Genomic DNA, 27,375 nt, shown 5'->3' with positions numbered 1-27,375 from the left:
TATAGAGATTTAACATGGAAACAGATCAAAAAACAAGGTACTCGCAGATAGCGGGTAGAGACCTGAAGGAAATAAAATAGAGAGGTGACAGAAAGAGAAGAATGCTATTTCAGATTGGTGGTCAGGAAGACCTCTCTGAGAAGGTGGCTCCAGAGGAAGAGTGTTGTAGGCAGAGGGACTGCAGTGCAGAGGCCCTGGGAAGTAATGAGCTGGCAGGCTAGAGAAGCAACCAGGAAATTTTGTGGCCAACCTGGGGGTAGAGAAGCAGGGCATGAGGTTAGGAACCAGGTCATATGGGGCTTTATAAGCAGGGATGAGGAGTTTGGTTTTTTAACATGGGAAGCCACGAGATGGGCTCACTGCTCCAAGGGAGGCCTGGGCTGTGTGTGGGGAGGTTGGGTGCTGAAGCCCATTTCTGAAGGTGCTATGCTGTCAGAAGCTGCCCAGGTCAGGGAAGGGCAATTTAGAGTAAGAAGGCAGAGAGCATAACCTGATCAGCCTTTACATTATTGGAATCTGGGCCTTGAGAGCCTGGGCATGGCTTTAACTCTGTCCACAGGTGTGGTGAAGTGGGGACCACTGTAGTGGAGGACCACACATCAGGGAGAACTTTCTCCCTTTTAGGGGTCTTAAGCCCAACTTCAAGTGACTTCATTGCAAATAAATAAAGCCTAGGATTAACGGTGATTTAATTAATAAGGTTTTTATTATCTCGTAGTATAGAGCAGACCAAGGTAGGTGGTTCCAGGGAAGAGTGCTTTGTGGACTAAGAAGACACATCATGTGGTTACATACATACTTAACCACATCCATGAGAAACATGCACTTTCCTGATAAGCCCAAGTGGGATATCCCTTGAAGCCCCTTGGTCAGTTCATCACCTAACACTTTCAGAGGCAGTGGGAAGGCCCATTCCAACAGGCCCAGGAAAACCCTGATTCCCTCCAGAAAAGTGAAAGGGAGGCACGGGGAGCTGCTTTCCCTGTGCATGTGGAGATGACTCGTGCAAAATTTGGATCCAGGCAGGATGGAGACAGGTTATGGCTTCTGTAGTACATTCCACAGGTGAGGCAGCTCTTCTCAGTTATCTGGGCTGGTCAGAAAGGGCAAATTGACTTCTGAAGGCTTTTCCACATCAGCGGTACATGTACATGGGTGGGTGTTTTGGTGCACAGAGTTTGACTTTGACTTCTCTGAAGATTTTCTCACAAAGACTACTTTTATAAGGCTCCACTCAGGTATGAATCCTTTTATGCTGAGCAAGGTTGCAGAGGCGGCTGAAGATTTTCCCACATTGGCCACACTCAAAAGTCCTTTCTCTGGTGTGAACTATCTGATGACGAGCAAGTGTGGATCTTTCACTGAAGGCTTTCCCACACTGGCTGCATTCATATGGCCTCTCTTGTGTGTGAATTCTCTGGTGACGAACCAGGTGGGAGTTACTGCTGAAAGCTCTCCCACATTCCCTGCATTCATAAGGCCTTTCTCCGGTGTGAACTCTCCAGTGATAAATAAGGCTGGACTTGCGGCTAAAGAATTTCCCACATTCACTGCACTCATAAGGCCTTTCTCCTGTGTGAACTTTCTGGTGTTTAATGAGAATGGAGTTTTGGCTAAAGAATTTTCCACATTCACTGCACTCATAAGGCTTTTCTCTGGTGTGAACTCTCCAGTGCTCGATGAGACTGGAGCTGTGAGCAAAGGCTTTTCCACATTCACTGCATTCATAAGGCCTTTCTCCAGTGTGAATTCTCCAGTGCTGAATCAGGCTGGAACTGCGGCTGAAGGATTTCCTACATTCACTGCACTCGTAAGGCCTTTGCCCAGTGTGTACTTTCTGGTGCTGAATGAGGGTAGAGTTATTGCTGAAGGCTTTCCCACATTCGCTGCACTCAAAAGGCCGTTCTCCAGTGTGAACTTTCTGATGCCGAAGGAGATGAGAGCTTTGGCTAAAGTTTCTTCCACATTCATTGCACTCAAAAGGCCGTTCTCCAGTGTGAACTTTCTGGTGCTGAACAAGGTTAGAGTTATTGCTAAAGGCTCTTCCACACTCACTGCATTCATAAGGTCTTTCTCCAGTGTGAACTCTCCAATGTTGAATGAGAGCAGAGCTGCGGCTAAAGCCTTTTCCACATTGGTTACATTCATAAGGCCTTACTTGGGTGTGAACTTTCTGATGCCGAATGAAATTGGAGCTTTGGCTGAAGGCTCTTCCACATTTGCTGCACTCAAAAGGCCTTTCTCCAGTGTGAACTTTCTCATGTCGAATGAGGTGTGACCTGTTATTGAAGACCTTCCCACATTCACTGCATTCATAAGCCCTTTCCCCTGTGTGAATTCTCTGGTGATGTACAAGTGTGAGTTTGTGGCTGAAGGTTTTTCCACATTTAGTGCACCCATAGCATCTTATTCCAGTGTGAAATTTCTGGTGCTTCCATAGTTTAGACAAGTGACTAAAGGCTTTCCCACACTCCTTACACACATGGGATGTTTCCCCAACATGAAATTTTTGGTTGTTAACAAGGGCTGAATTTTCCTGGAAGGAATTTCTGCCTGTTGGGTGGCTATAAGGTCTCTTTTCAGAATGAGTTTTGAGGTGGTTGAGGAGGGCAGAGCTCTTCAGAAAGACTTTCCCACAGTTGCTGCACTTGGAGAATCCCTGTGTAATATGGATTCCTGGGAATAACCCAGTGCTGCTGAGTCCTGGGAGCTGCCCTAAATTGGAGCTGTGTGGGAAGGCCTCCCTGCACTTGGTGCTATGTGGCTTCTCCCTGCTGGGAATGGCCTGGTGCTGGAGAACATGGTTGTCTGGGACATCCTTCCCACGCTTTCCACAAGTGAAGGGCTTCTCTGACAGGTGGATATTAGAGCTTGTCACGAACACGTCCCTGTACTTGTCCCATCTGAAAGCTTTCTCACCACTGTGCTCCTTGTTTTGCTGATAAAGGTTTACACTGAACCAGAAGTCTCTCCCACATGCTCCACACATGTATGATTTCTCTTCAGGGTGTGCTTCTTGATGCTCACCCAGGTGTAAATTATCTTTCAAGAATGGGCCACACATGTCACACATGTCAATCTTCTGGGTGGAAGGATCTGTCTTGGGGATTCTAACCTGTGACACTCCTACAGAAACACCCTGCTTCAGAGACGATTTTTCATCCTCTATTCCATGCCAATAACCTGAAAGCAGAAAAATGCCAGTTAACTGCATGTTCTATGTGGTGGACAGCAGTGGCTTCATTAGAAATACATGACTGACATACCCAGGAATGATTCCAAGGGATTGCTTGCAGGCTGAGGGGGTCAGTATCAGAGTGAAGAAGGGCCTGCTGTGCAGGGTTGGCTCCAGCCAGGCCACAGAATAAGGAAAGCCTCACCAGGGGGAGGACACAGGAATTGGGCATAGAGCAGAAAGGCAGCATTTCCAACTCACTTCTCTACAAATGGGTTTCAGCAAGGTCTTGGTTATTGGTGGCTGGCAAGTGCTATGCAGATGCATGTGCCTAGGCCCCAGAAAATTCAAGTGCAACTGAATAGTTGGTGTTCAAGTATTATTTGGAAGTATGTGCACATGTCCTGTCACATTAAGAGGAGGCCAATATGGGACTGTAATGCCTGGGGAACAGAGGAGGGAAGACCAGAGAGGTGACGCCCAGCCATAGGCAGTGAATTACAGTAAAAATGGCAAAAGTACAAAGTGTCAGAAGGGGAAGAGAAAAATGGAAATAAGGAGGAGTCACTGGTCTTGGCACCAGAATATCAGGTTCCTGGCATGTTTTTGAGCACATCTTCAACATGACCCCTATGCCCAGCTCACACTCATCAAGACCAGGACCCCACCAGGTCTCTCTTGCTATGGCTGGAGTCACAGCAACTCTGTTGGATACCAGGGGTCCTCATTTCAGTCTACTTGGGAGCTTATGAAATCTGAAGGGTCAAGTCTTAGGCAGAGGAGAGGAGTAAGAGGCCAGTCTGGTCCCAGGATCTCGGATAGCCCTCAAAAGACCACAAAGAGCTTGAATTATTTTTATAACCAGGAATACAACTCAATATTACAAAATGAATCTTGAGAAGGGTCTTGCAAGAATATTCATAGTGATCACTACAACCAGTAACCATGTCAGTGTTCATAGTTCCTGACACAGCAGGACCTGGAAAAATATTTTGTGACTTCTTAGAAGAAAATATAGGAGTATATCTTCACAACATTGGGTCAAGCAATGATTTCTTAGATACGACATCAGAAGTACAAGCAATAAAACACTGTACACAAATGTTCACAGCATTAATTCATAATAACCAAAAAGTGGAAACAACCCACATATCCATCAGCAAATGAACAGATAAACAATGAGAAACCCACATAATGGAATATTGTTGTTGTTAAGTGCCATCGAGTCAGCTACAACTCACAGCAACCTTATGTATTTAACAGAATGAAATGTTGCCCAGTTCTACGCCATTCTTACACTTATTCAAAAATAAAAATAAATGAAGTAATGATGCATGCTACAGCATGGATTAACTTCAAAAAATTATGCTAATTTCACCTAAAGCACAATAAAATGCTAAAAAAAAAAAAATTACGGTAAGTGAAAGAAGCCTGTCACAAAAAATCAGACATTATTGTCTGACTCCATTTATATGAAATGTCCAGAATAGGCAAATATATATAATAGTAGATTAGTGGTGCCATAGGACTGGCAGGAGGGGATGAACGAAGATGGGGAGTGACTTCTAATGGGTACAAGATTTCTCTTAGGGAGAGGAAAATGTTCTAAAATTAGATGATGGTGATGGATGCAAGACACAACACTGTAAATATACTAAAAAAAAATTGTATACTTTAAGTGGGTGAACTTTATGGTATGATATATCTCAATAAAGCCTTTTTTAAAGTGTTTCATGCAAGAGAGGTAAGAGCCTCAGTATAGAGGGGCTGTGGCTCTGCACTGAGTCACTCAGGTCAACTCAGGATTGAACTAGCTTGCTGGGATCTGTTAGGCAGACTGGAGATACCTGATCTCTGACCTCTGCTCACACAAGGTTTTTAGACAACAGCTATTAAGACTGCTCATGTGGAAGGCAGGGCCAAGATGGCAGAATAGCCAGATGCTTCTGGTGATCCCTCTTACAACAAAAACCAGAAAAAAACAAATGAAACGATTATATTTATGACAAGCTAGGAGCCCTGAACATCAAAGGCAAAGTTAAGAAAATGAACTGAGCAGTAGGGGGAGGGAAAGACGGTTCAGCAGCAGAGAGGAGTTGCCAGAACTGAATCACTAGGATCCCTCAGGCACCAATCCTGGGAGCGGCTGCGGCGAGCTGGTAGAAGCGTTTGGCCGCAGTTTCCTCAGGGAGAAGCAGCCAGCTGCACAGCTTACTCACCCCTCTGGAACCAAAGAGGAATGGAGCTCTTAGCAAAAGCTAAGTACTTGCATATATTTTAATGTGTGCCCCCCTCCACCTCCGAGCAGGCTTCAGGGGCTGTTGATTTCCCTGGGCCTGAGATAGGCCCTATTGAGAGCCCTGAGCCATCCTCCTGCCCTTGGAGTAGGAATAAATTCACAATTGGGGGAAAAGATAGTTCGCCAGCTCCACTAACCAGGGGAGCTCAGGACAGAAACGGCTCCTGACCAGGCATAAATGGTCCATGGACTATGAATACCTTTCCCTGCTGCATGGACCTGTGTGGGCCTATTTCAGGAGAATAGGCTCTTGTCAGACTGCAACCATTTCAGCTGTGCAGTGAAGAGGTGGGTATTTGATATTTGACACTGCTTTGCCTACTAAATAGGGTCCTCACCTACCCACATCAGGGGCCTAAGGACTGGTGGCTCCAGTCAGGTCACCCAGCCAACCACGACAGGGGTCCAAGGATAACTGTTACCTCCCAGTCTTTACAACCAAAAGCATTGGTTGTCCACGGTCTGTCTGCAGAACTCACCCACCTGTATGCTCCACAGAACACGGACACACTTTCTTCACAGACACTCGGGGGATGGTTCTCAGCCCCCTGCCTTTTTCAGAGCATGACCCTCTGCTGCAACCAGATACCAGTACCTACACCAATCAACCCAGCCCCTCTGAGACTGTAGGACAGAGCCTGTACCACACACTTGATGATCAGCTGCCTGGACACCTGAGCTGAATTCATACAAGAAAAGTGAATGGACTCCTAGGCTGATATACCTGATAACAGCTCTAGCCATCTGGTGACAGGACGTAGAGCTTCAAAGGTGAAAATAATCAAGCTAGCTCACTCAAGCAACCCATTTGGGCATATCAAAACAAAACAAAGCAAAAGCTAGAATACAGTAAGCAAAGATAAAGTGAACAAATACAATAACTTATAGATGGCTCAGAGAAAACAGTCAATATCAAATCACATAAAGAAACAGACCATGATCACCTCAACAAGCTCTCAAAACAAAGAATCAACAGATCTTCTGGATGAAGGTGACTTCCTGGAATTACTGGATGCAGAATTCAAAAGATTAATATTCAGAACTCTTCAAGACATCAGGAAGGAGATCAGGCAATATACAGAAAAAGCCAAGGAACACACAGATAAAGTAGTTGAAGAAATTAAAAAGGTTATTCAAGAACATAATGAAAAATTTAATAAGCTGCAAGAATCTATAGAGAGACAGCAATCAGAAATTCAGAAGATTAACAATAAAATTACAGAATTAGACAACTCAATAGAAAGTCAGAGGAGCAGAATTGAGCAAGTGGAAGGCAGAATTGGTGAGCTTGAAGATAAAGCGCTTGGCACCAACATATTTGAAGAAAAATCAGATGAAAGAATTTAAAAAAATGAAGAAACCTTAAGAATCATGTGGGACTCTATCAAGAGAAATAACCTACGAGTGATTGGAGTACCAGAACAGGGAGGGATAACAGAAAATACAGACAGAATTGTTGAAGATTTGTTGGCAGAAAAGTTCCCTGATATTGTGAAAGATGAGACGATATCTATCCAAGATGCTCATCAAATGCCACATAAGGTAGATTTTAAAAGAAAGTCACAAAGACATATTATAATCAAACTTGCTAAAACCAAAGATAAAGAATTTTAAGAGCAGCTAGGGATAAATGAAAAGTCACCTACAAAGGAGAGTTAATAAGAATAAGCTCGGACTACTCAGCAGAAACCATGCAGGCAAGAAGGCAATGGGATGACTTATACAAAGCATGGAAGGAAAAAAATTGCCAGCCAAGAATCATATATCCTGCAAAACTGTCTCTCAAATATGCAGGTGAAATTAGGACATTTCCAGATAAACAGAAATTTAGGGAATTTGTAAAAACGAAACCAAAACTACAAGAAATTCTAAAGGGAGTTCTTTGGTTAGAAGATCAATAATATCAGGTATCAACCCAAGACTAGAACACTGGACAGAGCAATCAGAGGTCAACCCAGACAGAGAATTCACAAAAATAAATCAAAATAAAAAAATGCTCAAAACAGGGTAACAGTGATGTTATTATGTGAAAGAAGACAACATTAAAACAATAAAGAGGGACTAAGAAATATAGTCATAGATCTTTCATATAGAGAGGAAGACAAGCTGATATAAAGAAATAGAAGTTAGGTTTGAACTTAGAAAAATAGGGGTAAATATTAAGGTAACCGCAAAGGTGACTGACTATCCTAGAAACCCAAGCCAGTGCCGTTGAGTCGATTCCGACTTACAACTAACTATCTTACTCACTAAAATAAAATACAAGGACTGTTCATGTGGCTGCTCAGGGAAAGGAAGGCCCAGGCCTGGCACCCACCCACACACACACCCACCCACCCACACACACACACACACACACACACACACACACTTACGAAGCAGCATCTGTGGTCCCGCTTTGGGATGTTCAGACAAAGGTTAGGGCAGAGGCTTGTCACCATGATGGGGCAGAGCATAACGGCCTTACCCAGTGAGGTCATGAGCTCAAAGGTCTCCAGCATTACATCATAGTATAGGTACCTCTGGGCAACATCAAGGAGCCCCCACTCCTCCCGGGAGAAGTACACAGCCACATCCTCAAAGGTCACTGGGCTGTGCAATGATGGAACAGCTGAGCCAGGGGGCTGACAGGTGGGCTGAAAAACAAATTCAAAAAATCAAATGGGTACATCTGGGCCTTTGACCTCTGACTCAGGGTCTTGCCACATCTATCATTAGCAGTTCCTCTTCTGATGCCTCTTAGTCTGTTACCGCCGCACCCACCCTTGCCCTCTTCCACATCTGCTTTTCTACATGTTGTCCCTTCATCAAAGCCTTCTCCTCCTGACTCAAAAAGCCCAGATGTACTGGCCCCCACCTGTGGCTTGGGGACTCTCCCAACTGACCTATTCTGTCCCTGCTACTCTCTGTGAGCCTGAAGAAACCCCCAGGCCCCAAGGAGGATGGCCACAAAAACCTGGTGAGCTGTAGAAGTAAATCAACCCAACCCCAGGCTCTACTGTCATCCTACCCTTTCACTTCTATGTCTCATTCCCTGTCCCAGATCCACCTCTCCTTAGGAGTTTGACCACCATCGTGAGCCCATATCACGGCTGCACCTAGTGTTCATAGACCATCCTTTACTCCTAGTAAGTCTTTAGCCTGGACCTGGCATAACTTCATACTTTCATGTTCGGCAGCCCACTTGGCACCTCAATTTGGCAATCTCTATGACAACATAGCCAAAACCAACTCTTTAACTTCCCCCTGAAATCAAGCCTTCACACCAACTTCCACATCTCGGAAACTTAGGATCAGCATTGATATCTCACTTTCTTTCATTGCCCCATCAGGAAAACTAGTCACCCTACTTAAAAAGCAAATCCAGAAGCCAACCATTTCTCTCCTCCCCACAGGCACCCCTCTAGTCCACCAACTCTGCCTCTACCCTCACCTCACAATCTATTGTTCACTCTGCAGCCAGAAGAAGCCTGTTATAACCTGAGTTCCTTCTTCTACTCCAAACCTTCCGTGGCTTCAACCCTGAGGACCAGCTACTCAGGCTGCCATTCCAGGTCTGAGGCCTGCCCCCTGTTCTGTTTCCACCAAACGTATACGTAGTTCCCTGAACACTTCCACCTACCTCATCCTCAACTCCAAGCAATTTGCACATGTCACTATACCTGGGACACCTTTCCAGACCTCATCCCATAGGATTCCAAAAATGGGAACCACTCCATACAACCCCTGGCCTGAATTCTGAACAGCCTCAGGCCCAGAATCTGTGGGCAGGGTTAAGGGAAGTCTGAGTTCCAGGACGCCATCATCCCCTATATTGAGGCTCCAAGACCATGAAGGTGGGGATCCCAGCGAGTGAGGGCTTGGAGCATCCTCCACTCACCTGCACCGGATCCATCAGCGATGCTGCCAACCCCACGGGAACCTGTGGGTGGAGTGGGGCCATGGGGAGGGTGGGGAGATCCCGACCGGTCCGGTGGGCTCAACCGAACGCCCACTCCCCTACTGGGTCAGGTGACCTCGGGCTGACTTTTGCAGTCCAAACCTCAGTCTTCTTCGGGTTAAAATACGCCAAAGAAGCAGGCAGGACCACGGTGACTGAAGGCAACTACGGAGGTTCCGGAGACTCGTGGCCCCCGTTCCACAGACGACAAACTGAGGCTCACGGAGGCGGAGTCATTCGCCGGGAATCACGGTGCCTGCAAAGGCGCAGTGAGGGGCCCGGGCCTTTCCCCTGCTCTCTTCTCAGCCCTTGAGGCCTCCAGGAAAGGCAGCCCTGATCCGAGGGTCAGTTCCTGTGGTCGCCTGCGAACGGACCAGCAAGGCGCAAAACTGGGACGGCTAGGGCGACAACGGAAGTCCTGTTCTACACGCTCTGTCCGCGCTGAAGGCCCCTGGTCTGAGTCTTGATTGGTTCAGGACCCACCACTACTGTGACACCATTTCCTCCAGCTCTTCGCTGTGCAGCTTGGTGGTTGCCAAGGTGATCAGACAGTGCGAGCTACAGTGGCCGTGACGGGAACTACATTATCCGAAAGTCCCCTAGATGAGTGCTGGCATCGACGCTGGCCAGTCAGTACAGGAGAGAGATTTTCCAAACCGGCGCGGCGGCGGGTGGAAGTTCTGGAGTAGGCCTCTGACCGTTACTTTGGGAACTCGTGGTTCTGTCTACACACAGGTGAAGGACCGGCTCGCCGGGCTGGGGACGGCTTTCTAGAAGGCACCCCGGGCCCGCGGAAACGGGAACGAGGTGCGGCCCGAGAGTCAGAGAGGTCCTGCCACCACTCCAGTACGCGCCGTGATCGCGACTAACATCCAGCCTCCTTGAGCCTTGCTGCCTCCGGCAGTGGAGATGGCGGCTCTGTGGAACTGTCGGGACGCATCGTGCGGGGTGTTCGCTGGAGCCTGCCAAAGTCCATCCGTGCCCCTCAGCTGCCCTGGAATCGTAATCCTTGGCGTTGCGTCCACTTTGCGGAGCAGGAGACGGAGGCTCAGAAAACGGGCCGGCCTGAAGTCACCTAGCTTGTAGCGGGGCTGCAGGCGTGATACGTGAACCAATCGACTTGGCACGTGTGAAGGAGGGCTCTCCTGGCCCCCAACCGACTGGACTCTGAGCCCCAGTGTCCCGAGTTTCCGACTGAGAAGCGCTGGCCCGGGGTCTGCGTGTTCAGAATAGGGGGGCGTTCATAGCGGGGCGGGGGGGAGCGGTCTCCATTTCATAATCCAGTATAATACGATGTGGACGGTGTTACAGGCGGAGGATCTCCATGTACAAAGGCTTCGCCTCAAATTGCTGGACTGTTTGATAATACATCAGCGATTAGTTAACGTATGACGTTGGAGTCTTGTTTACTAGATGGAATGAGTTGAGAACAGAGCAGGGATGCTTTCAGGGAGACTGGTCTTCATGGGCCCTAACAGCATCTGACTCAGAGCAGGGCAACAAGGTATGGAGCCTCTCTTGGTCCAATTGTGTCCCACTTTGCATATCTACCTCATGTCCCCTGGGAAAGAATGAAAGGCTCTGTGTTCTGAATCCCATCCTGGAACTCACCTGGAGAAGGTTGGTCTGGGACAAACAGGATGGTTGTCTCTGGGCCAGGGGATGTCTATCCCCAGCAATGTTGAAAGGAAGCTGTTCACCTGGGCCTGAAGTCAAGCCCTCTGGAGGCAAGGCCCAGGTAGCATGTCACACAGTAGTATTCACACAAGGGCCCAGTGACTATTCTAAGTGGATGAGGAAACATTGGGTATGAGGAAATAGGATGTGCTAGCTTCTTTGATAATGGGTCCCTGTGGGATGAAGGTATGCAGAGTGTCTAGAGGCCCACAGATCTGTATGTCTCCCACAGCTATGTTGTTGTCAGGTGCTGTCGAGTCAGTTCTGACTCAAAGTGATCCTATGTACGACAGAACAAAACACTTCCCAGTCCCTGAGCCACACTCATAATCATTGCTATGTTTAAACCCATTGTTGCAGGTACTGTGTCAATCCATCTTCTTGAGGGTCTTCCTCTTTTTTGCTGACCCTCTACTTTACCAAGAATGATGTCCTCCAGGGACTGGTCCCTCCCGATAACATGTCCAAAATAGGTGAGACAGAGTCGTGCCATCCTCACTTCTAAGGAGCATTCTGGCTGTCCTTCCAAGACAGATTTGTTTGTTCTTCTGGCAGTCCATGGTATATTCAATATTCTTCACCATCACCATAACTCAAAGGCATCAATTCTTCTTCAGTCTTCCTTATTCATTGTCCAGCATTCAAATGCCTATGAGACAACTGAAAATACCATAGCTTGGATCAGGCAAACCCTAGTCCTCAAAGTGAATCTTTGCTTTTTAACACTTTAAAGGGGTCTTTTGCAGCAGATTGCCTAATACAATATGTCATTTGATTTCTTGACTGCTGCTTCCATGGGCGTTGTAGATCCACATAAAATCCTTTACAACTTCAGTATTTTCTCCATTTATCATGATGTTGCTTATTGGTCCAGTTTTGAGGATTTTTGTTTATGTCGAGATGTAATTCATAATGAAGGCAGTAGTCTTTGATCTTCATCAATAAGTGTTTCAAGTCCTCCTCACTCAGCAAGGTTGTGTTATCTGCATGTCAGTTTGTTAATGAGTCTTCCTCCAGTCCTGATGCTGTGCTCTTCATATAGTCCAGATTTTCAGATTATTTGCTCAGCATACAGACTGAGTAAGTATAGTGAAAGGATATAATCCTGATGCACACACTTCCTGATTTTAGACCACGTAACATCCCCTTGTCCTGTTTGAAGGACTGCTTCTTGGTTTATGTACAAGTTCCTTATGGGCACAATTAAGTGTTCTTGAATTACCATTCTTCACAATGTTATCCATAATTTGTCATAATCCATAGAGTTGAATCCTTTTGCATAGTCAGCAAAACAGAGCAAACATCTTTCTGGTAGCCTCTGCTTTCAGCCAAGATCCATCTGACAGCAATAATATCCCTTGTTCCACATCCTCTTCTCCATCTGGATTGAATTTCTTTAAGTTCCTTGTCAATGTACTGTGGCAACTGCTTTTGAATTATCTTCAACAAAATTTTACTTGCATTTGATATTATTTGTATTGTTTGATAATTTCCACATTCTGTTGCATTGCCTTTTTTTGGAATGGGCAGAAATATGATCCCTTCCAGTTGGTTGGCCAGGTAGCTATACTAATGGCTTTATGCATTCCTGCCATCTTCTAATGAGCTGGGTACTTGTGGCTATCAACATGGGATCAGAAACTCGGGGACTGTGAAAAGGAAGAGCCCACAGTCTTTTTGTTTTGCTTTGTTTTAAACAGCTTTATTGAGGTATAATTTACATATCATAAAATTCACCCATTGTTAGTGTACAATTTAGTGATTTTTAGTAGATTGTTAAAGAGTTGTGCAACCATGATCACATTTCCACTGCCCCCAAAAAGTTCCTTTGGACATATTTACAACTGAAATCCATTCCCAGGCAACCGTTAACCTACTTCTGTCTATATAGATTTTTCTTTTCTGGACATTTCACATCAGTGAAATCATACAATATGTGGCCTTTTGTGTCTAGCTTCTATCACTTGGCATAATATTTTTGAGTTTCATACATGTCATATCACGTGTCAGTACTTTGTTCCCTTTTATTACTGAATAATATTCCTTTGTATGGATATGCAATTTTCCTCATTCACGTTACTTATGTTTGATAACGCTGCTGTGAATAATGGATTAGTGAATACTGAACCACTACTCTAAGAGAAATACAGGAATAGGTTCTGGTGAGACTCTGGTCACAACATTTTTATCAACTGATTAATACATTATTTTATGTGTGTTTCTGTTTAAAGGCACCTTTTTCAAGATATATTGTTAATTCATTAATATTGAACTGATGGCCACCAGCACTATAACTTATGCTAGAACACAGCTTCCCTAACACACATATATTCTCCATAAGGCACATGACAGCCCCTTTTGCATTTAGAAACACTAGACAGCAATGAAGCACTATGCTTGGGGGCCACTTTAAACAATGAAATTCCCAGCAGAAGCACAATGTAAAAAACATGGCACTAAATAGACTGCAAAAAGGAAGGATGCTTGTTTAGACTGTGAAAACTCAAACAAGAAGGCAGAGTGTTGCCTTGTTCAACCTCGGCTGGGAACAAAGCAACTCAAAATTTTCGCTGCTCTGCGCTTTGTTGGGGAAGCATAATTAAAAGTAAAATCTCCTGCCAACCCATGGCAGATTCTCCAAAAAAGTAGAAGAGAAAGAAAATTTTATTAAGTAAGCATTAAACCAGGCACTCTTTGGAAAACCTATGGGGACAGTTCTACTCTGTCCTATAGGGTCACTATGAGTATGAGTCAGAGTTGACTCGATGGCAATGGGTTTGGGTTTTTTTTGGAAGCATTAAAACAGAACGCAGGCAATCTGTTCAAGAGATTGCAAAGACAGGAATTTATCCTTTATGTTGCCAAACAGATGCAACCCATTTCACATGTTCTTAAGATAAATAACTGGTTCTCAAGTAAGAGCACTAGACAGCATGATGTCATGTTGTTCATGCTAAATTCACCTGCTAATTGGGATAGCCACTTGTGTTTGCTAATTGCCTTTATCCAAGTGGAAAAAATAAAATTCTCGTATCTTTATTACTGGAGTCCTGGTGGCCCAGTGGTTAAGAGCTCAGGCTGCTAACCAAAAGGTCAGCAGTTCCAGTCCACTGGCTGCTGCTTGGAACCCCTACGGGCAGTTCTGCTCTGTCCTATAAGTTTGCTATGAGTTGGAAGTGACTAGACAGCAATTCTGTGTTGTTGTTACCTTTATTACTGGAGGTAGATTGGCTACTTGGAGCCACGCACGAGCAGAAGTTAGGCTCCTATCTTCCCAGGAAACTGGGGGCAGGGGAGAAGGATGTTATCTTCCTGGATTGTTACCATTTCAAAAGGGTGGCTTCCAGGTCCCTGAGGAAACATTCCTGGTTTGTAAAATTGGCAAGAGGCTTATTTAGCCTTTAAAAAGCTTTACATACATTTCAAAGAAGCAGAGAAAGAATTTAGAAGTTTTCTAAAGTAAATGCCTTAAGAAAAAGTAAGGGGGAAGTCTCTTCTGTTTTTTTCAAAGAAGAATTAAACTTTTTTTTCTGATTTGTATGTTTTTATATCATGTCCAGGAATGATTATGAAAGCACCATGACTATTGATTTTGGAGTTACAAATAAATTTTAGCAAGTGAACAAATTCACAAATACAGAATCCACAAATGAAGATTGACTGTACCACATTTTCATTATATATCACCATTTGATGGCTTTGGGATTGTTCCCAGTTTTTGGCTATTATGAATAATATGAACATTCACTTATAAATCTTTGTGTGGACATATTTCCATTTTTCTTGGATAGATTTGTACGAGTGGAACTGCTGGGTCACGAGGTAAGGTTAACTCTTTAAAAAACTGCCAAACTCTTCCAAAGTGACTGCACTATTTTACATTCCCACCAGCAATGTAGGTGGATTCGTCTCTCCACCTCCTTGCCAACACTTGGTATTGTCTTTTCAATGTGATTCATTCTAGTGGGTATGAAATGGTATGTCAATGGGGTTTAAATCTGAACACCCTGGTTATAGCAGTGGTTAACCAAAAGGTTGGCAGTTTGAATCTACCAGCCGCTCCTTGGAAACCCTACAGATCAGTTCTACTGTGTCCTATAGGGTCTCTATGAGTCAGCATTGACTTGATGGCAATGGGTTTGGTTTGGGTTGAATGAATAATGAAGTTGGGCATCTTTCTGTATGCTTATTAGCCATCTGTGCATCTTTTTAAATGAAATCGCTATTTGAATCTTTTGCCCATTTTAAATTGGGTTATCTCCTTGTAATTGAGTTGTACAAGTTGTTTATATATTCTGGTTACAAACTCTTTATCAGATATATGATGTACAACTATTTTTGCCGAGTCTGGCTTGTCAATATAATTTTTTGGATCAGCTTGTCAGTTTCTACCAAAAAATTCAGCTGGAGATATCATTCTCACTACCCTCTTTGCCTGTATGCCTGGACTGAGGCCTGACCCCAGCCATCCACTAATTTGTCCCTGGAAATGTTTTGTCACAGGCATTCTGACCACCCCACTCTCTGTCTTTCTCCCCAGAGTCCCTGGCCTATTAGCTCCCAGTCTGGTGACAGCCCATTGCTCTTAAGACCTGGCCCTCTCAGCCCCCTCAGGCTTTCACTCCTTCCAGGACCCTCTTGGAAATCCAGCTCCAACCCAAGGTTTCAGTTGGTTTCGAGGCTCCCCATATTTTGTTAAATACTCAAAATGTTAGGATTCCATCATACAGAAGTTAGGTCACTTCACAGCAATATCTGGATTTGAGGCTCCTCTAAAGAATCTGAGGGAGCCAGCCACAGTGGCTGATGTATTGACAGCAGTGCCTCCTGGAGAGGGACTGGCTCTGCAATTTGCCTTGGCCCTAGTCCTTCAGTTGCTGCCAGTCTGCCTCTGGGGGATGTAGAGTGTGTTATCCTTGGGTTCCCAATTCCCTTTGCTGAAAGCCCAACCTGAAAGGGGATTTGGAAGGCCCTCCAGACTTCGGCCCCTCCCTTCATCCCTGGTTTCACCAGTCCAGCCCACTCAGGCCCTCTCTGCCACAGAGGATGTTTGTCTATAAAGGCCCAGGCTGTCAGCCTCCAGGCCTCTGTTCATATACTACCCTGTGCTGGTCTCACCACCCCTCCATCTTATTACATAGAAAAATTCATATTCATCAATCAAATAATAACAGCCATGACATTAATGAAATAACAGCAAGAAATATTTATTGAGTGCTTACTGTGTACCAGTTCTGGCTATAGTCACTTGTTTTATCTTTCCTACAACCATATGAGTCAAGGACTAGAGTTAGTACAGTGGTTAAGAGCCTGGGTTCTGCACCTATACTGGAGGTTCTAACTCTGGCTCTAATACTTACTCATCAGGCTAATTTGTTAGCTTGCCCATAGGATAAAATTTCAGACCCTTCTCAGTGCTGGACAGACACTAGACACTTTACACTGGCGAAAACCGTTTTAGTACAGCAAACGCTGGAAAGCCTACAGCTATAGTTCTGATCTCAGCCAACACTGGAGTATTCAAAACTCTGCTAAGGAGTGCTGCAAATGTGTGAAACCTTGAGCCAATTGGACAACCAATGGACATTTGTCTGGCACCAGAGGTCACATCAGAGAAAGGCACATGATCCAGAAACACCTTTGACTGGTGCTGTGACACTGTCAGCATAAAAAGACCCACATTTGAGAGAAGTAAGAGAGGAACATTTCTGAGACAGCCCTCAGCCAGATGTGGCATCTCATGGACCAGAACCCCCTCACTGGGAAAATATCCCAGGAGTGTCATGTATGTGGGAAAGCTTCCAGGGACTTTGTTATATTTTCTGTCTGGCTGAGAGACCTGTGGCAGAGCTGTCTTCAATCCACCTGCTGGGATGCCCCGAATCATGGGGCTTTCATGCCCCATTTACTCAAGAATTACAGTCCCCTGGCTTCATCCTTCCAATGTCCAGATCAGGCATGGCCATGATGGGCATGACCCAAGAGGTCATGAGTTGAACAGGGATCCTGAGTGGGAGTCTGATGAATTCTGGAGGTTTCCTCATCACAGATGTTGCCATTTGCATATCACATCTGTGATGGATTTGATCAACCTTTATATATTAGTTTTTATTGCTTCTGTAACAAATTACCACAAACTTAGTGACTTATAACAAATTTATTCTTACACTTATATAGAAGTTTGACATGGGTCTCACTGGGCTAAAATCAAGGGCTGTGTTCCTTTCTGGCGGCTCCAGGGGAGAATCTGTTTCCTTGCCTTTCCCAGCTTCTAGAAGCTGCCTAAATTCACTGGCTTCTGTCTGGCCCCTTCCTCCCTCTCCACAGTCAGTAACAGTAGGTCAAGTTCTCACATCACATTAGTCTGACCTCCTCTCCTGCCCCCCACTTCCACTTTTAAGAACCCTTGTGATTATACTGGGCCCACCTGGATAATCCAGAATTTCTCCATCTCAAGACGCTTAACTTAATCACATCTGCAAAGTCCCTTTTGCCATGTAACAAAATATATCCTCTGAGGACGAGAACATGACATCTTTGGGGGGGGGCATTTTTCTGCTACCATACTCTGAATCACTGAACCTTTAAACAACCTACCTTGAATCACTCTGGACTGATACCCATTGAAAACCAAACCCATTGCCTTTGAGTCAATTCCGACTCACAGCGATCCTAGATGATAGATCAGAATTGCTCCGTAGGGTTTTCAACGCTGTTATCTTTACAGAAGCAGATTGCCAGGTCTTTCTCCCATGGAGCAGCTGATGGATTAGAACCACTGACCTTTCAGTTAGCAGCCACATGCTTAACCACTCCGTCACCAGGCCTCCTTGTCTGATGATAAAGGTTGTAATATTTAAACCTTACTATTTTGGATTCAAGCTTACTTCAATCTTTGGGGATCTGTTTATTCTGTGGGGCGGGTTGATGTAAAAAGTAGTTCTGCTAGCAGGAAGTGTGGTGAATGGTGTTTGAGGGTCCCTCTATCATGTCTGACTCAAAGTGAACTCTAGCCATGCAGGGCCTGGCTCCCTGCTCACTTGTAACCTTATTTGCATTGCTGCTACAGGGTCTCCTGTTAAACTGAAGAATACTATAGGCTGAAAGTTGTGACCCCTGGACTCCATTAATTCTGAAGAAAGATATTGTTAGTCTAAGACTGTCAAGTTGCTTGGGAGCAAGAGGCAATTGGTCTCTTACTGCTAGAGAATGTCTAATATTCCCCATAAAAGTTGAGGAGACGCTGTCTGCTGGGACCAAGCCAGAATCATGATCCTGAGCCTGGACCCCAATAGGCAGATGTCACCAAATATAAGACCTACGGTGGCCTCGCAAGTGCCTTAGATGAGTAGATGAGAGGGAGGGGAAGACTACAGAAAGTGGAAAACTAGAGGGATGTGCCCCAGCTACATAGGCAGCTACAACTGCTCCAGCACCTGAGCTATGAGGCATGCAATGTGATGTCACTGAATGTGGAGCTGAACACAACTGACAACTGTGGGTGCGTATGATCTGGCTTAAGGACACTACTGGACTCCTCTTGTTTGCTGTAGTCCCCCTCACTCCCTATGACCTCAAGCCCAGTGTTTCTGTACTCACTTATGGTTCCAACTTGGCCCTATAGATCTTACTGTCAGTGGCATCTGCCTGTGGACTCTAGACTTCACGGGCAGGTAAAAGGAAATAGCCACTGTACAACACTGCAGAAGATTCCCAAAGTTCCTTGGGAACAAGGGACCCAACTCTTCTTGGTTCAAGAACTAGTGGAGATTGCTACACCAAATACTTATTTCTTGGGGTAAACTCTGAGTCTAGTAGATAGTCCTGGCATCCAGGACACAAGATCTGAACCACAGAGACCTTCAGTCTTTCCTGGGAGGCTTTGGGCTACAAAACAAATTAGGTTAAACTAGACTGAAAGCTGTTTCCTGTCATCCTGAGGTCCCCTATGAAGCATATTAAGTGCTTCCCCCCAGCCCCACAGCCCTTTACCACTTCACACTGGCTGAGCCTAATTCTGTCCTCAACCCCTAGCCCCACACAATGATGGAGCCCCCAGGATTAAAGACGGTTTAAACAATAAGGCCTTTATTATTATACACTCTGGAGCAGTGTAAGGCAGGTGGTTCCAAGGCTGGGTATTTGGTGGCTCGACAAACCCATTGCAGGTGTCATCTATGGACTCCACAATTCCCATGAAGAGAAGAAACCTTCTCTGGGAGTCTTCAGCAGACTCCAGTTCAGATTCTCACGGACAGAACCAGGTCAGGGCAATACCTGAATCTTGGGAACAGGGGAAAGCTGAGAAATAAAATCACTCCAAAGGGCTCACATCGCTCATGGTTCCCTCCAAAATAAAAAAGCAAGCACAGAGGTCTGCCTTCCCCGAGTATGTTGAGATGATAGGCACATGCTGTGGAGAACTACCAAATGGTGGGGTGACACGGCATCTGCCACAGGCACTGTCAGTGATATATCTGACAAAGGACCTGGGCAGGTTAGAAAATAGTGTTGCTCCTGAAAGTTTTACACGTACCTGGCACTCATGGACAATCTCTCCAGTGAGGTATGGGATGTACAAGTTTCCATTTTTGGCTGATGGCATCTTCACTAAAGTTCCTCATAGAACTTTTCTTAGGAGTGAGCCCTTTTATGCTGAACAAGGAGAAAGTCACAGCTAACTACTTTTGGACATTCACTGCACTCCTACAGCCTTTCTCTGGTGTGACCTTTCTGGTGCTGAATGAGGCTGAAAAGTTTTCCCGTGTTCACTGCATTCATAAAGCTTTTATTCCAGTATGAACTTTCTGGTGCTTAGAAAGGTTAGAGCTGTAGCGGAAAGCTTTACCACATTTGTTGCACTCATAAGGTCTTTCTTTAGTGTGAACTCTCTGGTGCTGACTAAGGATAGAACTTTCACTGAAGGCCTTTCCACACTGGCCACACTCATAAGGCCTTTTTCCAGTGTGAACTTTCCGGTGCTTAGCAAGGTTAGAGCTATAGCTGAAGGTTTTCCCGCATTCACTGCATTCATAAGGCCTTTCTCTAGTATGAACTTTCTGGTGCTGAATAAGGGCAGAGCTTTGACTGAAGGCTTTCCCACATTCCGAGCATTCATAAGGCCTTTCTCCAGTATGAATTCGCTGGTGTGGAACGAGGTTGGAGGGGCAACTGAAAGCCTTCCCACATTGACTGCACTTATAAGGTCTCTCGCCAGTGTGAATCCTTTGATGCAGAACAAGTTTGGAGGTTTGACGGAAGACTTTTCCACATTCACTGCACTCATAAGGCCTTTCTGTGTTGTGAACTTTCTGGTGCCGAGCAAGGTGGGAGCTGTTAATGAAAGCTTTCCCACATTCACTGCACTCATAAAGCCTTTCTCCAGTGTGTATTTTCTGGTGCTGAATGAAGCTGGAGATACAGCTAAAGACTCTCCGGCACTGTCTGCATTCATAAGGCCTTTCTGTGTTATGAACTTTCTGGTGCCGAACGACATGGAAGTTGCGAGTGAAGGCTTTCCCACACTGTGTGCACTCGTAAGGTCTTTCTCCAGTGTGAATTCTCTGGTGCTGGCTCAGTGAGTGCTTACGAGTGAAGGCTTTCCCACACTGATTGCACTTGTAATGGGTTTTTCCAGTGTGAACTTTCTGATGCATTCTCAGTAGAGACAGGTAACTGTAGGCCTTTCCACAATCCTTACATACATGGGATGTTTCTCCAGTATGGGATTTTTGGCGATAAACAAGGGATGATTTCTCCTTGAAGGCATTTCCACCTGTTGGGCACCTACAGCGTCTTTCTTCAGGGTGAGTTATCAGGTGGTTGAGGAGAGTGAAGGCCTTTAGGAAGACTTTCCCACAGTGGCTGCACTTAAAAGGCTTCTGTCCAGTGTGGACTCCCTGCTGCTGCTCAAGATTTGACCTGTGTGGGAAGACCTCCCCATATTCAGTGCTCCTGCATGGCTTCCCCTCACTGTGGGTTGCTTGGTTCTGAAGGAGGTCATGACTGTCCTGGACATCCTTACCAAACTCCCTGCATGTGAAGGGCTTCTCTAACAGGGAGACATTGAAGCTCTTCACAAATAAAGCCGTGTCCTTGTCCCATCTAAAGGTTTTGTCTCCATTGTGCTCCTTCTGGTGCTGGTGAAGGTTTGTACTGATCAAGAAGCCTCTCCCCCATGTCCCACATGTGTACATTTTCCAGCTTGGGCATGTTCTCTGGTGCTCACCAAGGTGCCAAATGTCTTTCAAGACTGGGCCACACACATCACAGATTTTGGCTTTCTGGGTAGAAGAACCTTCCTCAGGGGTCCCAAACTGGAACATTTCTTCTATAGAAACTCCCTGCTCAGGCGGGGCCTCTTCCGCTCCATGGCAATAACCTGAAGGAGAGAAGTGCTGGTGAAGTACATGTAGATTGTGTTGGGAGGAGGTAGCGCTTTCACAAATATGTGTCTGACACACTCAGGAATGAGTCGGTGAGATCAAGTCAGGGTGAGGAAGGGCTGGGCCCAGGCAGACCACAGAATAAGGGAAGCCTCATTGGGTATGAGAATATAGGGGTTCAGGCTGGGAGAAGAGGCAGGGACTCCAACTAACTCCTAGAGTTTTCAGGAGGACCAGACACAGGCAGGCCCCAGGAAATCTGTCAGGAAAGGGGAGGAGAACCTGGGACACAAAGTCATGTACACAAGCCCAGGAAAATCCAGTTACAACTGGTTAACTGGTGTACAAAGTCTAACATAACACTGAGTTATGGTCGATGTGGGGAGGCCCTGCAAAAGGGGCAGAGGAAGGGAGAAAGGCTGAGAAATGGAGGTCAGGGAGGTAGAGCCATCAGGGGCTAAAAGTCAGAGTAGAAATGGCAATAAGGTAGGGTGTCCAGAATAAGGAAAGAAAGATGGAAGTAAAATGTGGCTACTAGCCCCAGCAACAACACACTCACACTAGCGAACATAGGATAGGTATGACATAAGACATGACATGCATCCAGCCCTGTTGTTACCTTCTCCCCTAGCGCCTACTCACCAGGGCCAGGCCCACTCTGGGCCTCTCTTGCTGTGGCTAGAGATGCATCCACCCTGTCAGGCATCCAGGGCTCTTTGTCCTGCTCCAGTTGGGCAACCACACAGGACTTGGAAGATGCAAGTCCTGTGGGAAAGACAGACAAATTAGTGGTCAGCCCCAGCTCAGGGCACCCACCCTGTGACAGACCAAAGGGAGCTCATGCCATCTTTGCAACCAGTAAGAAAACTCAATGGTACAAAATAAGCCTCCAAAAAACTTCTAGGAATAGCTCCGTGGTCCTGACAATGACAATGTTGGTGCCTGCAGTTCCTAGCAGCCAGGCTCCTAGAGATGTCTGACTGAAAAAGGGGACAGCACCTGGAGCAGAGCTGCTATTGATCTGGACAGACTCAGACAGCCAGACTGACACTACTGACCCCTGAGCTCTTCCCCACAAGGCTTCTGGCAGCAGGCTTCTCGGGAGAGGAGTAGATTGTGCATGGAACCTAGCCCTGCACACACACAGCAACTCCAGGGATCCAGGGAAGGAGGTAATACCTGTGTTCTGGCTGTGGAAAGGACAGATCTGCCCCTGGACAAAACAGGAAGGACAGTGCCTAGGAAAGAAGGCTGAAGTGGGTGTGAGGGCCTTACCCAGTGAGGCCACAAGTGTAAAGTTCTCCAGCATCACATCACGATACAGATGCCTCTGAGTTTCATCAAGGAGGCCCCACTCCTTCCAGGAGAAGTACACAGCTACATCCTCAAAAGTCACCTGGCCCTGCCATGATGGAGATAGCTAAGTAAACTGGACCAAAGGGCAGCAGCATACTGGACAAAAATAGTGCACAAATGAACCCATCCAGGCCCTCAGCCCATACCCAGCATGCCAGCACCTCTCCAGAAGGGATTATCTTCCTCCATGAGCCCCAGCCCACTGCCTCCTCCCCAAAACACACTCCAGCTCACCCTCCTCCCCAAGCCCCAGTGCTATTGGTGCTGCTCTATCCTCAGGATGCCACTGATCACTGTCTCTATCCCTCAGCAGCAAAAGGCAGGTGGGCAGACAACAGACACCACATAAGCTCTGGGCCTGGCATGCAGGCCCCCACCCCTCCTGCCAGGCAATTCCCTGGGCTCCCCCAGACTGTGCCTCCCAGATGCTACTAAACTCCCTCCCTGCATGCACATCACTCTTTGGACTGTATACCTCCAGACCCCACCATCCCCTGGCAATGCCCACACAGTTGGCATCTCCAGGGCTTCCCCACATGCCACTCTGTAAATGGTGTCCCGAGCCTGGAGGCTTGATGAGGGCAACCAGGATCCTATCCCACCCCAGTCCTGCCCCAGACCTCCAAAAGTCCCACCTGCCAGGAGCAGTGCCTAGCCCTTCTTTCAGTTTCCCTACCTCGCCCTGTGCCTAGTCTGAACTCTCAGCCACCCAGAACCACACATGCATCTCTGAGACCCCCAGGCCTCTTTGCCTTTCCATATGCTCTCTTCTCACCAGCTACAGCATTCTTCTCTCCTCCTGATGTACATTCAAAGCCAAACCCTACCATCTCGCACAGCAGGCTTGGAACTCTCCCAGCTAAACTGGTCTTCCACTGAGCTAATCCACCAGCCTGACTGAAACCCCCAGACCCTACAGAAGGTGGCTGAGAAAGGACAATGAGTCCATGTTGTTAGTTGGCTCCTACACATGGTGACCTTATATATAACAGAACAAAGTATTGCCTGTTACTGCACCATCTTTATGATCATTGCAATGTCTGAATCTACTGTGAACGTGTAGAGGGGTTCATAAGCACCAACATCAACACCACTGTCACCCTACCTCCACTTCCAGTATGTCTTAGCCTTCATCCCAGGAAGCCTTAGCTATCTGCTGGACCCTCCTCTTCCCACATACAACTTCCCTCAGGATTGCTTCTTCCTTTCACTTGACTTTACAGTACCCACCAACCCTGCCCATGGGCCCAGGCCAGCCAGTCAGTCCTTAGCCATCCCTACAGGGCATCTGTTGCCATGACCTGAAAATGTCCTCCTCCTAAATCTTAACCTCCTCCTAAATCAGTCCACAGGCTGGCTGCAACCAAATCCCCCTGCAGAGCTCAGACCTGTGTGTCCAGCTGCCCATTTGACACTTTCACTCAGAGGTCTCTGGGATTTCTCAGAGGCAACATGGCCAAAACCCATCTCCTGAACGTCTCTGAAACCTGCTCCATCCACTGTCTTCCCCATCTCCATTGTTGGCACTTCTATCTAGTTGCTGAGGCCAAAAATCATGAGGTCACCCCGACTTCTCCCCTTCTCTCTCTCAGCCTCCACATCATAAAATCAGGTTGGCCTTAAACAGATCCAGAGCCCAGTGACTACTCCTGCCTCCAGAGCCACCACTTTGGCCTAGCCACTATCATCACTCACCTGATCTATTATATAGCAACCTAATCAGCCTCCCTTTTTCCTCCCCCATATCCCCAACACTCTGTAGCCAGAGGGAGATTGTTAAGACCTGAGTCAAATCACCTCCCTCATCTGCTCCAAACCTTCCGTGGTTCCCACCACCCTCATGATTGAGGCTCAGCTCCTCAGGCTGCCATTCCAGGGCTGACTCCTGCTTCTTGCTCTCTGTCTCCACCACACTTAGTGGAGACCTGTGGCTCCCTGAACACTCCTAGCTCAGTCTCATCTCCAAACATTTGCACATCCTGGTCCATATCTCTGAATCAGTTTTCCACACCTTCTCCCTTTGGATTCTAGAGATTTGACCCCTCCATATAATCTTTAGCTGGGATATGGAATCATGGGCCTGGAGTAATCCTAGGGTCCCCAGTAGCAAGGAAAGGGCAGCAAAGTGGGGAGGAAGAAGAGTGCTAGGATAAAACCCTCCCCTATGTGGGGCTCTGAGTCTATGTGGGTGGAGTTCCGAATGAGTACAGGTCTGGGGCACCCTCCACTCACCTGAGCCGGGTCCATCAGTAATGCCGCTGCCGCCATCTGAGACTATAAGCGGCTCACAGCCACAAGAGGCAGTGACCAGGGTGGGTACCACTGGCTCAACCTCCCCCCACCACTGCGTCTCTACCCTGGGGAGGTGACCGCGGGCTGACTGTCTCACGCTGTGCCTCAGACTCCACCGTGTAAAATGAGTCCAAGGCCCCAAATCCCGCCGCCGGGGAACGCGGGGACATGGAGTGCAGAGACGCCGGGGACTAACAGGCCCAGTGAACACCCCTGTTAAAGGGGCTCACGGTTGGTTTAAAGGCTCGGAGTTGTGTCTCATCCTGTTCACTGTCATTCCCGGCCCAGTTCTGAAGAGGCGTCTGGAAGTGGCCCAGGCTCCCAAGGGCGCTTTACAACGACCCGTCAAGAGCAAAATGAACGTCAACGACGGCGACGCTGGAAGTCCCGCCCCCAACGACGGTACTCGAAGGACCTGCCCCTTCCAGGGCTGTCATTGGCTCAGCGCCCGCATGCCCGACCTATGAAGTCGTCTGGGTAATGTAGTTTCTGCCCAGCATCTGGCCCGCCCTTGCCGTTCTCCATGGCAACGCCCAAGCGGTACCGCAAGGGGCGTAGGGAACAGGGGCGGGACTTAGTAGTTTCTTCTTAAAGGAGCCGCGCCCGTATTTCCGCGCGTTGCTGTCAGAGGGACTGTGTGGAAAAAGCAAGCAGGGTTACTAAACGCTGTAATGTTTTTTTTTTTTTTAACGGGTAATGGCGCCCATTGCTGGAAGCAGCCCCCAGTTCTCCATTCAAGGCCACCTCCCAACCACGGCGCAACCAGTTTCACCCCTCGGCCCTGCAGTACCACAGAGGATCCCAGATGCCTCCATGGTGTCTCTGGTTTTTATACATGCCGTCGCCGAGCCTGACAGGCCCTTTCTGCAATTCTGACTCCCAAATTCCGTTAAACTCAGCACTTCTGACAAGTTCCCGTCTCCCCCCCGCCCCATCCACTCCCATCTCCAGATCCTTCATGATTGACCCCTGTTCACCATCCCCGCATGGATGGGAGTGTCCACAAGGCCTGCTAAGGCCACATGATAGCAAATCTGTGAGAGACCAGGCCCTCTATTCAAATACGTCTGTGGTCCCTACCCCTCAACCTCAGTCCCAAGACAAGCTACCCTCTGGGTTCAGCCCTCCCCACACTTAGCTACCTGCTAAACCGCCTTCAGATCACATGTCCTCTTCACTCTGCAGCCCATCCCTTCAGCCCAGCCCTCCAGCCTCACCCTCGGCCTTCTCTTCCTCCCTTCTGTTACTATGATCTAAGATCCGCCTAAATCCAGTTCCCGGGCCTAACGTGGACCAGGCGACCAGCCATCAACCCTTTGGACATCTGCAGCCAAGACCTGGCCGGAACTCCAGACCTGTGTGTCCACCTGTCCACACCACCTATCCACTCAGATGTTTTTGGGCAAAACCCAACTCCTCCCCTTCCCCAGGAAGCTGGTGTTCTTGCTACTCCCCCATCTCCATGGGCTCCATTTTTCCAGTTGCTCAAGCCACAATCCTTGGAGTCATCCTGAATCTCCGGTCTCTTTCTTGTTCCCCCCGTCCTCGTATTCGTCAGCAAATCCCACTGGCTCTCCCTTTAGAAGAGATTCAGAATCCGACTACTTCTCCCACGTCCTCTGCCTTCGCCCTGGTCCAGCTGCCACCATCGCCGCCTCCATTGTTGCAGTCACCTCTTTCTTGGGGTCCCCAGTTTCACCTTTTCCCATCACTCCTTCACACAGAAGCAGGAGGGATACATTTCAAATTCTAACTCAGATCACATCCCACTACTTTCCACTCCCTGGTTTCCAATGCCCTCAGAATAAAGGCCTAACTCTTCAACCTCCATTGCTAGCATGAATACTCCCCTCGGGCTTTCTGGTCCCAGAAGAGATCAAGGAATTCAGATTTCCCGAATGTCCTCACCTCAGGCTCACCTTCAACCCTTTGCTGGCTTCTCTGCCCGGAACACTCTTCCACACCTCATCCTATCAGGTGGCAGAAGTGGGTTTTCCACCCGGCGCACGCCCCATTGTCCAGGACACGGGGTCTGGGCCGAAAGTGATCCCAGGGCAGACGCCCTCAGTAGCGGCTTTAGAACACTGGGGCTTGGAATCCTGCCGGGCGCGGGCCTGGAGATCCTCCCCAACATGCGCTGGGTCCTTAAGCGCCGCCATGATCTCCAACCTGGAGCTGAAGATCCAGCCACGCCCCGGCGCCAGAGTTTCTGCAAACCGAGCCGCTGCGGCGCCTCTGACGCGCCCAGTGT

The 27,375-nt window shown here is 47.3% G+C and overlaps 2 protein-coding genes across 5 annotated transcripts; both read right to left on the bottom strand.

Annotated features, from left to right (window-relative positions):
• Nucleotides 1–705: 705 nt before the first annotated feature.
• Nucleotides 706–19,718, bottom strand: ZNF132 (zinc finger protein 132). Of its 4 annotated transcripts, none has more exons than XM_049900391.1 (3): nt 19,628–19,718; nt 7,942–8,110; nt 706–3,183 (listed from the first exon to the last, which is right to left on the bottom strand). In XM_049900391.1, exons 1-3 carry the CDS (start codon nt 19,694–19,696, stop codon nt 1,235–1,237), a joined length of 2,187 nt encoding a protein of 728 aa, XP_049756348.1. In that variant the 5' UTR covers nt 19,697–19,718; the 3' UTR covers nt 706–1,234. The 4 variants fall into 4 exon arrangements, with proteins under 4 accessions (XP_049756348.1, XP_049756349.1, XP_049756350.1 ...); XM_049900392.1 differs by lacking the exon at nt 19,628–19,718 and adding an exon at nt 9,355–9,933; XM_049900393.1 differs by lacking the exon at nt 19,628–19,718 and having other exon boundaries at nt 7,995–8,080.
• Nucleotides 14,682–27,312, bottom strand: LOC126085234 (zinc finger protein 304-like). The gene is given in 6 exon segments (XM_049900402.1): nt 14,682–19,873; nt 19,875–21,472; nt 22,119–22,241; nt 22,752–22,878; nt 25,065–25,757; nt 27,033–27,312. Coding segments are annotated over 5 exon segments (1,971 nt in total). The 5' UTR covers nt 25,101–25,757; nt 27,033–27,312; the 3' UTR covers nt 14,682–19,786.
• Nucleotides 27,313–27,375: the final 63 nt, after the last annotated feature.

The sequence above is a fragment of the Elephas maximus genome, chromosome 11 (genome assembly GCF_024166365.1).
Source record: "Elephas maximus indicus isolate mEleMax1 chromosome 11, mEleMax1 primary haplotype, whole genome shotgun sequence".
NCBI classification, from domain to species: domain Eukaryota; kingdom Metazoa; phylum Chordata; class Mammalia; order Proboscidea; family Elephantidae; genus Elephas; species Elephas maximus.
Note: the sequence above shows the minus strand (reverse complement) of the source record. Positions and strands in the feature narration are given on the sequence as shown.